The sequence below is a fragment of the Haemaphysalis longicornis genome, unplaced genomic scaffold, assembly GCF_048455015.1.
Source record: "Haemaphysalis longicornis isolate Haplotype H1 unplaced genomic scaffold, Haemaphysalis longicornis Haplotype H1 scaffold_1, whole genome shotgun sequence".
Classification (NCBI taxonomy): domain Eukaryota; kingdom Metazoa; phylum Arthropoda; class Arachnida; order Ixodida; family Ixodidae; genus Haemaphysalis; species Haemaphysalis longicornis.
Window position 1 is genome coordinate 369,669,573 of NW_027526203.1, and position 12,129 is coordinate 369,681,701.

The window sequence follows — 12,129 nt, forward strand, 5'->3', positions numbered from 1 at the left end:
CCTTTTGTTTGTCTACTTCAACGAAGAGCTGATCGTACGGTGGACGAATTTTTGGAAGTATACCGAGTAGGCTTTTCAACAAGCGACGAAATGTGTCGTTGGAAGAGTGTGGTATGTGATAAGGCCCTCTGATTTCAGTTTCTGGTTTATTCTGCAGGCTCCCTGTGCCATATGACGATATTTCGAAGAAGCATTTAGTCGCGGACGCGGATTATATTGTAAGCCCGTCTGCGCGCTGCTCGCAGAGGATATATGTAGCAGATGAAGGTCTGCGGGCGCGCACCTCACCACAAGACGACTCTGTCGTGTGCTGATCTCCGAGTATAATTATGCATTGTCCATCGTACTTTTGTTGAATATTCCCGAAATTAACACAAACTGGCTTGTAAATGGTGGTGAACAATATCTGAGGTATAATATTGGCAAACGTAACTGGTGTGCTGTCAGGTATGAGTGCTCCGCTGATTATGTAAGCGCAAAAAACCGATTTAAATCGTAGTGTATAGCCGTAGCATGAACATATGAGGAACCGGTGGTTACGGAGACACGGCTAGTAAATTCAGGTCAGTGTAACTACAATCGGCTCCATCATACGCCGGTTCCGCGACGCTGGCTGTGACACACACCTGGCGCTTATACAGACCGAAAGTACCACACTAAGATGGCGTCGGAAACATTTACACTCTCGTAAACACACCCCATTTGCGAACAGAGTGACTGCTCCACACAAACATGAATTTCAAACGCCCACAAACGGTAAATCTCATTCGTGAACGTGCCGCAAAAGCAGCGGCGGCACTGGGGAGCGGGGCGCGGACTCCCGCGCCTGCTTTCGAAACGGGCCGCTAGGGGGATTTCAGTGGCGCCCCTACAGGCCGCGCTCGAGGCGTATAAGCGCGGCGCGTGCGCTTCGCGCTCTCTCTTGCTTTTGCTCTGGGTCTTGCTCTGGCTCTGGTCCCATGGATAGGGGAGATAGGGGAATGGAGGAGATGGGAGTCGGATACCGGGGCGCTTCTTGTCCCCGGCTGGCTCGTCTCCTCCCCGCCGCGCCGCCGGTCGGGCGCTGTTTGGCCCTGATCGGACGCGCAGGGTAGGCCTCTGGTCACCTTGCGAGCGGCCCGCGTGCAACCTCGGTTATGGTCGCCTGTTTGGGCGACGCCGTAGGACGCGTGTCGGTACAGTGTAGTTCTTAACCCGGTCTTGGCGTTATTATGCACTGTACGACTCGGCCAATAAACCCCATGGTTCGTCCTGGCCCTTTGGAGCCTGTCGTCGCCTGTGTCGGTGAGTCGAACCCATCGCGGCGTCTCCCTTGTGGACGCCGCGAACCTCTCTGGGGCATTTTGGATGGGTCATTTCCGGGCTAAGGGGGAACACCCTGAACCCCACTTAGCCCGCAGGGAACCAACGAGCCCACTTTGGCACGAGACGTCTCTAACGAAGCTAGCCGGGGTCGTTTGTTATCCCGTAGCTAGGCCCATTATGCCCACAACCCTTTGGTGTCCATTTAATCTAAACGCCAAATAAGAACGCCACTCGACCAGAGACCTATCCAGTGTGTACAAGCAACCACCGGACGTCCGTCGGCCGGCCACCGTACGTCCATTCTGGCTCTAGCGGACACCCGTATGACGTCCGTATTAGTGCCGATAAACGTACCATGTACGTCCGTGGGACGTCCGGATTTAACACTTCCGTACGTCCAGTCGGAGGTCCGAAATCGCATGTATTTTGGATGTTCAGTAAAAATTTCCAGAATCGCATAACAAGAAGGTCCTACAATGAATACTGCAGTACATGAGGCCAACACACTACCGGGCAGACAGGCATACATGAACACGGTGAACTTGCTTCACATGATTCGTTAGCAGTTCTCCATTCTTATATATCCTTCTCCAAACAGATAACCGTTGGAAATGGTGATCTGCTTCAAAAAAGTAAAAAAATCAGTCTGAATTTTATAAGTATGCAGGCGAAGCTTGCAATATACAATCAGGGTGTTGACGCACAAAATCTTTTTAACTGAAAATCAAAGTAGCTTTTTCGTTTTTGTTTTTATATTCAATTTAATCTAGTATTTGATACTTCGTAGTAACATTGTACGTCCATTGGCGGATGTCATTCGGACTTGTACATCCGTGTCTGGATGTCCGCTGTACGTCCGAAACATGGACTTACAGTGGCCGTCCAAGCTGGGCATTGGATGTTCGGCTGTATTTCGTACGTCCGAAGGACGTCCGTGGTTTCTTGGGAAGGCCTGCACAAGCTTTCCAACACTTGCAGAAGTTCAGCCCACTTTGTCGAGATTTTCATTTTTTTTAAGTAGTCCACGTTCTCAAAATCTTTCGAAATTGCATAAAAAAATACTGGAAACCTCAAACGTATTACCGCCACTTATGTTCCATGTGGGGAATTTTCCCTTTTTCGGGGAATTTTCAGCAGTAATTTTGGCAAAAAGGGAAAGAAGGAATCTTTAATCGATGCAGGGAACTGTAGGAGTCATGGAGTAAAAAGGAAAAAAAAGCTGTCAGCAAACTGAGCCTCGCATAATTTATTACTTTTTCTTTTCAGTTCCCTTAGCCCTTTGTTGGATTTATGTTCAAATATCCGCAGTCGTGTCCCCGCAAGCCAAAAGCATCCAAGACCACTTCCAATCCCGTTCATACAATAGGAGAATATGGTGGGTATAGAGGAAAGAATACTCCATGAAAAAGAGCTAGTAAAGCGTGAAGCGGTGGCGGCTGAAGGGCTGAAGCCTGTTCGCATGTATTCCTGCGCAATATACAAAAAAGTATTTTGGGTACACCTAGGTCCACGTGCTGTCAACAAGAGATGGCGCCAGCAATCCCAATGCTGAGCTAAAATTACCTCAAGTTACCCAATAATTTCTCTTTTTTTTTTATACCAGCAATTTTCCCTTAGAGCTTCAGCATGCAAAGTAAGCATACTGTTTGGTACAAAACGTGAAATGCATAGTCGAATGCTGCTGAGTGGCAAATGTAGTGGAATTTAGTTCACGCTGAAACACTGATTCTCCGAACGGTGTCTGCGACTGGAAGGCTAGTAAAGTAGACATAAGTGGCGCTGGCTCACGCCCAAAACTGAACAGGAATCCATGTAGAGATCTATCAGATGCAAAAAGAAAATGCAGGGAAATTTGCAGGAAATTCTTGAGATACGTCCGGGGAGAATGTGCTAAAAATAGGGAATTTATGAAATCGAAATGGGAATTTTTCTCCCCAATACAAAAAATCACTGATTACCGCAGCCATAGATGTGCTTAGTCGATCGCTTGGCACCTCCCACAATACGAAATGGGAATTTCAGCAGTTGCAACATCAACTCATTGCAATTGGAAGTTGTAACATTTATTTAGAACACTCAGTACAATAGAGCAGTTATGGCATTGTACAATTGCAAAGAGCATATTAGCCCTTACCAGGCTATTCGGTGTGACCACTGCTCTGAATGCAGCACTGAAATTACATTTCGTGCAAGGTACACACGTCTATGTACAAAATAACTTACACATACTCCACAGGTTGAAATTATGGCAGAATAACATAGTATTTCGTATCATCAACACACTTTGACAGCATGGCATTACAATAATGGCATTATGCATATAATGGCAAGGAGGCCAAATGTTTATACACAACAAGTGCAACACTTCAATGCTTACCCACTGTTTTTTTATGATCCCTGAGACTCTTTGAGCATTCTATGTACAAGCTACGAAAGTTGTCAACAACTGAGTATTAGGCATAAAAGGCGATTGATTACACATGGCAAAAAAGAGACTGATTTAAGAAAAAAAAAGTGTTTGCCTTTATTGCCATCAATTTACAGGATAGAGCTGGCATGTAGAGTGCACTCAGCAGTACAAATAAAGGCAAAAATTTGCCAGTTACTCCCACCCACAAATATGTTTCACCTTGCGAAGTAAATTCATTGGCTGATGCATCTTGGCTACCTCATTTAAAAACCTGCTCTATGCAGAAGCGTCGCCAATATTGGCACAGCAAGGGTGTGGAGGCACAATTTGCCTCGGCTGACAAAGGAATGTCTATTTCAGCAGCTGGAACATAGTAGAACTATACAGCAGTCCCCTTGGCTACCTCTGGAAACGAGTTACTCGGCAGCAAAATTCACATTTGCTCACGCATACAGATATTACCTCTTCTACAACAAAGCTGACAATTTATGCCCCCCCCCCCCTCCCCATAAACAGGTGTAGTAGCAATCTTCATACTAGTTAAGTAGGATAGTGAGTGAGTACAGCTGTCCATCACAATATCCTAGGACACCCCCTCAGCACACCTGCCTTACCCCATGCCACAACTCGTATACAGAGCACAGATGTTGCCTTTTTATACCTTTTATATGTATATAAAAAAAACTAATGACACCAGCACATGAACGAGCACTCTCAATTTTGTACAGCAGCAAACAATAAATTATTTCATTCTCTAGATGTAAAGTCTGCAGCACCTATACACAAAAACAAAACAGCCAATGCACATTTGGCAGCTTATACACAAATTCCATGTTTGATTTATCCTGCATACATCAGTGATGGCATTTCACATGTAAAAATATAATTTAATCCTGCATAGACGGCTGCAGGCCACCCTGCAGCACGAACGTACTGAGCAATGGTTCGATGAAGCAGCTGAAGAGGCAGAAGACGTACAAAACATTTTATGAACATGTAAGCAATATTAATTTCTGTGCACTACACTACAATGATTCTGGTTCAACCACGCATACATTCGCAAGTTTCTACACCCACCAAGCAGTGTACAAAGAAAATGGTCCCTCAATGTTTGCTACCTATACAAAGGAATGCTGTGGGGGTAAAAAAAAGACATCTTGGACACAATGAAGTGTTCAGCAATCAACCCGTAAAGATGCAAAAGGGTAAATGATCAGATTACCTAACCCACCTAGTACAACACACACTGCATTCCTTCATTTAGCTGTTCTTGCTTTCATGCAAAGTAAGAAATCCCAATAACATTACGCTAGTTGGAGCGTCAAGTGTACTTGTTTTCTCACCTGCAGCAACTAGAATTCCTTCCCCTTTAAGAAATTGAGGCCAATTCTTTGCACGGAGCAATAAATACATTTTAAAACAGCTCTAATCTGGCTAAATGCCTCCAACATACACTGTCATTGTTTCCACAACACTATAGGTCAACTCAATAGACAGAATCCTAGTCAGGACCCTGGCTGCAAGTGCATATTATATATTCTGAAATATAATGCGAAGTACTGCCAGCTCAGGAATCTGCTCTCACACTTCCGTCAAGATTCTTTGATAGAAATGCACATAGATCCTCAAATACCATGAACCTCTTTCAGAACAGATATTGCAGAAAGCAAATGTACTCATGCTACCATTACCAAACAAGACTAGTTTTCAATAGAGAACTGTCATAATGCCCAAGACCGACAAATATAATCAAAAATCAGTGTGTCTCCCTAGGTGCTCTCTCCAAACTACTACAAATACACCTTCCCACCACCCTGGTAGCACTAGAACCCTTGAAGTATTCTAGCCCCATGACAAAAAGTACTTAGCTTTTTTTTGTTTTTCATTGGCTAAGAGGCACACCAGATATGCTATTGGCAGTGGTTTGGCAATATCTGAGGCATGAACTACTACTGCTCCTAGCAGCGGCATTTAAATTTTTACAAGGCCCATTACTTGGCATTTTATGTGCTTACAAGCTCAAAAAACATGTGTAAGCAAAATTCAACGCTGTGTTAGTATGTGACTATAGCTGCTTTTCTGCTCTTCTGTTTTTTCTTAATGTCATCTGCAAGCTTCATTGTGATAACCATTAAAGCTGCAGAGTACCAGAATTTGATCCCTCATGTGTGCTGCACACAATGAGTCTAAATACAATTCAATGTGATCCAGACAATAGCCAAAAATTACACTTGTATACAGCCATGTTCAAGGCTGCTTATGACAAAAATTATGCTGGCTGATGCAGAAGTCAGTTATGCACATTTATATGAAAGCTCAAGCAACCCTTTCGCAACCATTAGGCAACCACACACTGGTTTTTTAATCAGACAGGTTACCCTTTAGTAGTCAATTCATTTTTAGTTTGCAAATAAAATCGCCATGTACCCATTACAAAAACCAGTTTGCACGATTATACATTCTTCTGGGCAAAATGGCTATGCAATACTGGATGCATGACACAGGGTAAGAAAGGAATGACATTCTTTGGTGTAGGAGGCAGTGATGTTCCATCCTGCTCGTCAATAATGCACCATCAGCAGTGGCATCTTAATCCCTCTCCTCTTCCTCCTCCAGGATGGAGACGAGCCGTTTTCTTTGCCCCAAGTAATGCTGGCAGCAATCTCCACGATTCCAGTATTTTAAAGACTTTGCAAAATTGACAAATTTAGAAAGCTGTAAGGCTGTGCCTTACAGCTATGAGAGAAGACGTAATGGGAGAAGCAGAAAATCTTGACAGTAATGACTGCTGGAACTTAAATCAACACCACAACAGTGCTTGCCCCGCATATGTCGTTTCTTGTTGCCATTAACATCATCATGGCAAAGAACTAATTACACACAACCAAATACATTGAGCACACTCAAAAGCCACAAATGGGGGGTTGGGGGATTAAAAAAAAAAAAAAAAAGCAATAAGCACTGAACATTACAGCCCTCCTAAACGTAGACACCCTATACACTTACAACTGCAAGTAAGCCCATTCTGGGCATTTGTTTTGTGCGTGTGTAAATAAAGTATCAAGGAGCGGGTATCATTTGTAAATTGTTCACGGTCACCTCACTCTCTCTCACCATGGAAACAAGGTCTCACTCTCGAGGCCCGGGAAAACACAATTGGCACGTTATGCGCCTTTTTCTCGTTGTGCAGCACACCGAAGCAGTCTCACAACACAGACCCACAATGATGCAGAGCCCTCGACGAGCGTGTCACAGAAGAGCCTGGTCCACACCCTCCAAGGAACAACAGGCAGTGGAGTCCACAGCAGAACAGGCTCCCCCCTGACAGGGGACACTCGTGCCACCTGGCGGTCAGTCGACATAGTGGTGGTAGTGGTGGTGCACGTGCTCGTGCAGGTGGTGGTGCTCGTGGCGCTGTGCGGGGGGTGGTGGGGGCCCCGCAAGTTGCTCGCGCTCAATCCAGCTGGCCACCTGGCGCATGGCGCGCTGCCGCTCAAGGTCCCGCTCCCGGTGACGGTAGTGGTGGTGCCAGCCGCGGCAGCCGGCTGGGGGCTCCTCCTCGTGCGACTTGGAGCGCCGGCGCCGCAAGCACTGGGGGCTGCCCCCAGCACACTCGGGCTCCAGCAGCGGGCACGGCACCGCCTCAGGCGGCCGGGGCACCTCCGCCCGGCGGGCCTGCTGCCGCCTGCACGCATGGCAACCCTTCAGAACCTGGCGGCCACTGGGACTGCCCTTTCGCCCAGCCTGAACGAACACAATCCGAGATAACTCGAACATAGGACAAACCTGAAATGAAGCCATTCTGGTGCCAAGGCAGAAAAAATTTGATACACATCCCTCACAAACCTACTCATTAATCTGCTATTTTTCCGCCTGCACAATTACTTGCTGGGCTGATCAGTCCTGTGTCGGCAGGAGCAGACCACAAGGCCTTAGCTGGGAAAAACAAAAGGCAAAAAAAAAAAAAAAAAAGAAAGAAAAAAAAAGTGCAACCTCTGAACTAGATCTTTGCTCCTAAAGTAAGTGTTCCAAACATGCACTGTTGAAAAGAGGCTAGTTCTGGTGCTCAACTTCACAGCGGTTCAAGTCACTATGAGGTGCAATTCCACTAAAGTGTTGCATTTCGTCCCTGAGGCTTTTCAGAACATTGCCCAACGAGCTGTAGTCAATCACCTGTTGTCTTCTGCAACCGCTGACTGGTGGCAAGCCTTTTCTGTACTCTCCTTCAACCACTGCAGCAGCTCATGCCGCTGGTGAACACGAGGCTTCGCCCGGCGTGAGCGACTGCCTAATGGTGACGGTGGCACACCACCCGACGAATGTTTGCACCTATTTCCTGGCGAAGTCACATTTTCTGCCTGCAAAAGAAGGGGGGCGGAAATGAATGATTGAGCCTGCACATACTAATTTAACTACAGTCACTCTATTCAGATGCATCATATTCTTTATTCAGTATGCAAATAGTACATGACATTAACAGAATTTACAGACTACCTTCAGTATCTAGCGCATAAAAATGCAGTGCATAGACAGGACTTCATTCCTAATCCTTTCTTCCTCAAAAAATATACACCATCTTCCCGCGAGAGGAACCATGGGTACATGCGACGCATCGTGGGGTTTCCGTTGCACTTCCGTAATGTTGTTTCCATTTAGCGTGTCAATTTGTTGTTGTTTCCATTATATTACGTACGGTTGCGCCGACCATCGCGATAGCAGGCCTGTTAGTCTCCATTCAAATCATCAGTGGTCATCGGATGTCATCGGAGCGGCGGAACGACTGAGCGGAGCAGCGCAGTTACCGCGTTTATATGTACCGCGCGTTAACGGTGAGGGCAATGAGAGAGAGCAGCGCATGCGCATGTGTTAGATGTTTAACCGGGCACTAACGCGCGCTGACGCATAGCTGGCACGGCGACGGGAGCGAGCACTAACACGCAGATGGCGCTGCGGTGAGAGCGGCGTTAGCGCGCAGCTGGCGCGGCGAGGAGAATGGGGGAGGGATGCGGACTACGGACAACGGAAGACGCCTGAGGGACAAGGCGAGTTAAAGAGATGCGTCGCATCTAAAAAGAGGAAGAAAGGATTAGGACAAAAAAAGAAAGGAAAAGTGCCAATTCAAAATTTTTAAAGAAGCTTCAGAATGCAGTAGGCATGTCCTACATAACTTTTGGCTTGGTTTATTCATGCGTTTTTCTTCCACGCATTGTAAAATGGCTCATGCTTGTGGTGATATAACAAAGCCACGTATCTTCAATGGTGCGTCATTTGCAGTGTTAAAACAATTATCGGCAGCCGTTATCTGACAATAGGCAGAATCAGTGGTGTTACCGTATTTACTCGCGTAATCCTCGCACTCGCGTAATCCTCGCACCCCTAATGTGAGCCACCAAAACTTGGATTTTTTGGTTCCTCGCATAATCCTCGCACCCCCAACTTTGCAGCGGCGAAAGTTGCCTGCTCGCGAAACCCGCATGGTGCACGCGCTCTCCAATGCGCGCCCTCCCCCGCCGCCTCTCCGTTCGACGGAGAGCGCTGTGTATCCAAGGCCATCCAGGCGCCCTAACAACCCTAGCAGCGTGTTAGGGCGCCTGTTAAACAGGCGCCCTAACACGCTGCTCACACTGTCCTTGAGCCGGTTTCGCGTGCGCGCAACTAGACGGCGTTCGCGCAGCCCGCTGTCGTCTCGTCGTCGTGGTCCCATCACTCGCGTCAACGGTGGATAGCTCGCTGCCATTTTGAGAACTTTTTGATCTCTTTGTTTTGTGCTTGGTGCCGCTTTCAAATTGAAAGCGATAGAGTACGCGATCGAACACGGCGTCACTGACTTCAATGCGCGTTACTGGCGTTACTGCAGGGGTAGGGCACGCACTTGACGACTACGAGATAGGGCGCGCGCCAGAAAGCAAAGGCGGCAATTTCATGATCGCTGATCGACGAAAGACTGTTTACATTGTAAACAATAAAATAAAAAGAAATAGCTGCTGTTGGCAACACTGAGCTTACATATACAAAAAACGACCGCTACATTTAGCGGGATTGGCAAAAGGCAGATTGGCAACACTGTGCACCGGATTTTTTTTTCCCCGCATAATTCTCGCACCCCTAACTTAGCATTGACTTTTCCGGAAAAAAAAAGTGCGAGGATTATGCGAGTAAATACGGTATTCGTTCCCTAGCACCCAGAGTATCAAACTTGTGCAGGGGAACAGTCCCTTTGCCCCTCTGCCCTACGTATGCCACTGCAAACGTGCCATAGCTTATGCCTCAGAAAACAATTGTACTTAATTGCAAGGTCTACAAATTTATCAAGTGAACTTAAGCTGTGTACTGAATAACACCTAGCAGTGTGTTTTTTGCAGTAGCAATAAGTGACAAAACAGAAGTCTGCACTACACATCGTAAAGCAGAAGTTTTTCTTATCAAAAAGTGGCGCGCTCCCACTAACGAAAAGTGTTGCAAGTTAAATGGCAGAATGGTAAACAAATTTGTTACATTTCGTGATTCTTTATCGCTTATTTTTACGAAAATAGAGGTTCGTATTGCACTTTCAGCTGTCAGCAAAACTTTTAAGTGCTTTGCTCTGTTTAAATCCACAAAATTTCACTCCTGCCAGTGAAGTCTGCTTAAAGAAAGCCTTGCCTGTGTTAAGAAAAAAAAAAAAAAAAACAGCGCTCTGCCTTTCCACACCACATGACATGCACCACCACAAAATTAAAGAGACACAGCAAATGCATTAGTATAAATAGCTCCTACTGCTCAGTTAGCATAGTTCATGCTGCTGGTAGCTAAAATAGGCAAGGGGCCACCCCACCAGTTCAAACAAGCATGACAAAGTTGGGCAGGTGCAGGTTCGAAAGAGGATGGGAGTGCCATTGCCACCAAAGCATGACCTTTGAAGCTAGCACTTCTATAAAGCCGACGCTGTGAGCCACCATGCTCCAGAGCGTCCTTTTGCAAGAGGAAGCAGTGCCAAGGTGCCCTTATCTCGGTTGGCGGGAAGGGCCGCAAGAGCAGGCGGGCACTGGAGCAGGGACACTCACCTGTGGTGGGAACTTGCGGTGGACAGGAACCGAGAGGCTCTCTGGCGCCCTGCTGTGGCTGGGGGGTCGGTCGTCTGTGAGTAGCGTGCAGGCTGTGGGCGCACTGCTGCGTGCTGAGGATTCAGAGAGGGGCCGTGTCCGCACCGGGCAGCTGTCCTCATCTGGCCCAATCGCAAGCCGCACCTTGATGGTGCGACTGCCGGACTTCGGCAGGCTCTTTTTTCCCAGGGCATCGTAAATTGACCTCACAAGACTTGCAATGTCCTGCAAGAAAAGAAAATGAAGGAAAGCCTCGGTTAGTCGCTATCATGCCATTATAACTTGGCACAAGTCTCACTGCAACCCACAAGCTTGATCGCAACACGAGCAGTAATATTGCAACTTTGCAGACGTGCATACGATGGGTGTTTATAAAGCAGTATGCACATGGGGAATATTCAAGGAGGGAAGTGCGTGATGTCATTGGGCAAGAGGAGGAGAGCGGGTTTTTACATGGCACTGAGATACGAGAGGGAGGGCGATTCTGTCAGATAAATTTAATGCACACATTCTCAGTGTAACAGGCTCCACAAATCAGAACTTGGGCGAGGTGCGCCTTGCAATGTTCCCAAATGCGAGAGAAATATCACGCTATTAATAAATAAATTCCCATCAAGGCAGAGATCGTGTGTGCAGCTAGGACAAACCACTCACAATCCCTCTGGTGGCGCTCTTGATGGTCTCCAATCCGAGCTTTTGCAGACTACGGAAGGTTTACAGTAAGTTTATGCTAAAGCGCCCCATTTAACACTGAAACTGCCACAGCGTAACTATGTTTCACCAAACTAGCACGGAAACTTTAATACCACGAGCTTATGCTACGATCTTCTGCTGTGGCAGCAGTCAAATGTTTCTGCCCAGTGCTTAAAGGAAAAACTATGAGAATACAAAAATGAAACCTTAACTCACATCTTTTGTCACTTTGCCATGACCGTTGAAGTCATAAAGAGTGAATGAAAACTCTTGTCTTTCTTCTCCATGGTGGGACCTGTTGCAAGGCTCTTCCTGCAAAAAAAGAAAAAAAAAAAAAAAAGAAAAGAAAACGATATAACTTGTTTTTCTACCTACTGCTGCGCACACTACATGTCGCACTTTTAGCAAGCATTCACCCATAAAAAAAGGCGCTCCTCGGAAAAACCATTTTGCTTAATACTGTATTTATTCGCATAATAGGTGCACTCGCATAATAGGAGAACCCCCAGTTTGGTCAAGAAAAATGGGATTTTTCTATTTCCGCGCATATTAGGCGCACCCCGAACTTGGCACTGCAATCAGTACCATATTTACATGATTGCAAGCTGATACGTGTGTGTATGCATGAATGTATGCGCG

At 46.5% G+C, this 12,129-nt stretch overlaps 1 protein-coding gene across 2 annotated transcripts in view; it reads right to left on the reverse strand.

Moving 5' to 3' along the window:
* Positions 1-3,351: 3,351 nt before the first annotated feature.
* Positions 3,352-12,129, reverse strand: part of LOC144155069 (uncharacterized) — a 72,594-nt gene continuing 63,816 nt past the window's right edge. For both annotated transcript variants that reach the window (XM_077686304.1, XM_077686305.1), the window contains 4 exons: positions 11,707-11,802; positions 10,759-11,022; positions 7,889-8,073; positions 3,352-7,400 (listed from right to left, as the gene is read on the reverse strand). In XM_077686304.1, the coding sequence (XP_077542430.1) occupies positions 7,067-7,400; positions 7,889-8,073; positions 10,759-11,022; positions 11,707-11,802 (879 nt within the window). In that variant the 3' untranslated portion in view covers positions 3,352-7,066. The remainder of the gene's footprint in view (positions 7,401-7,888; positions 8,074-10,758; positions 11,023-11,706; positions 11,803-12,129) is intronic.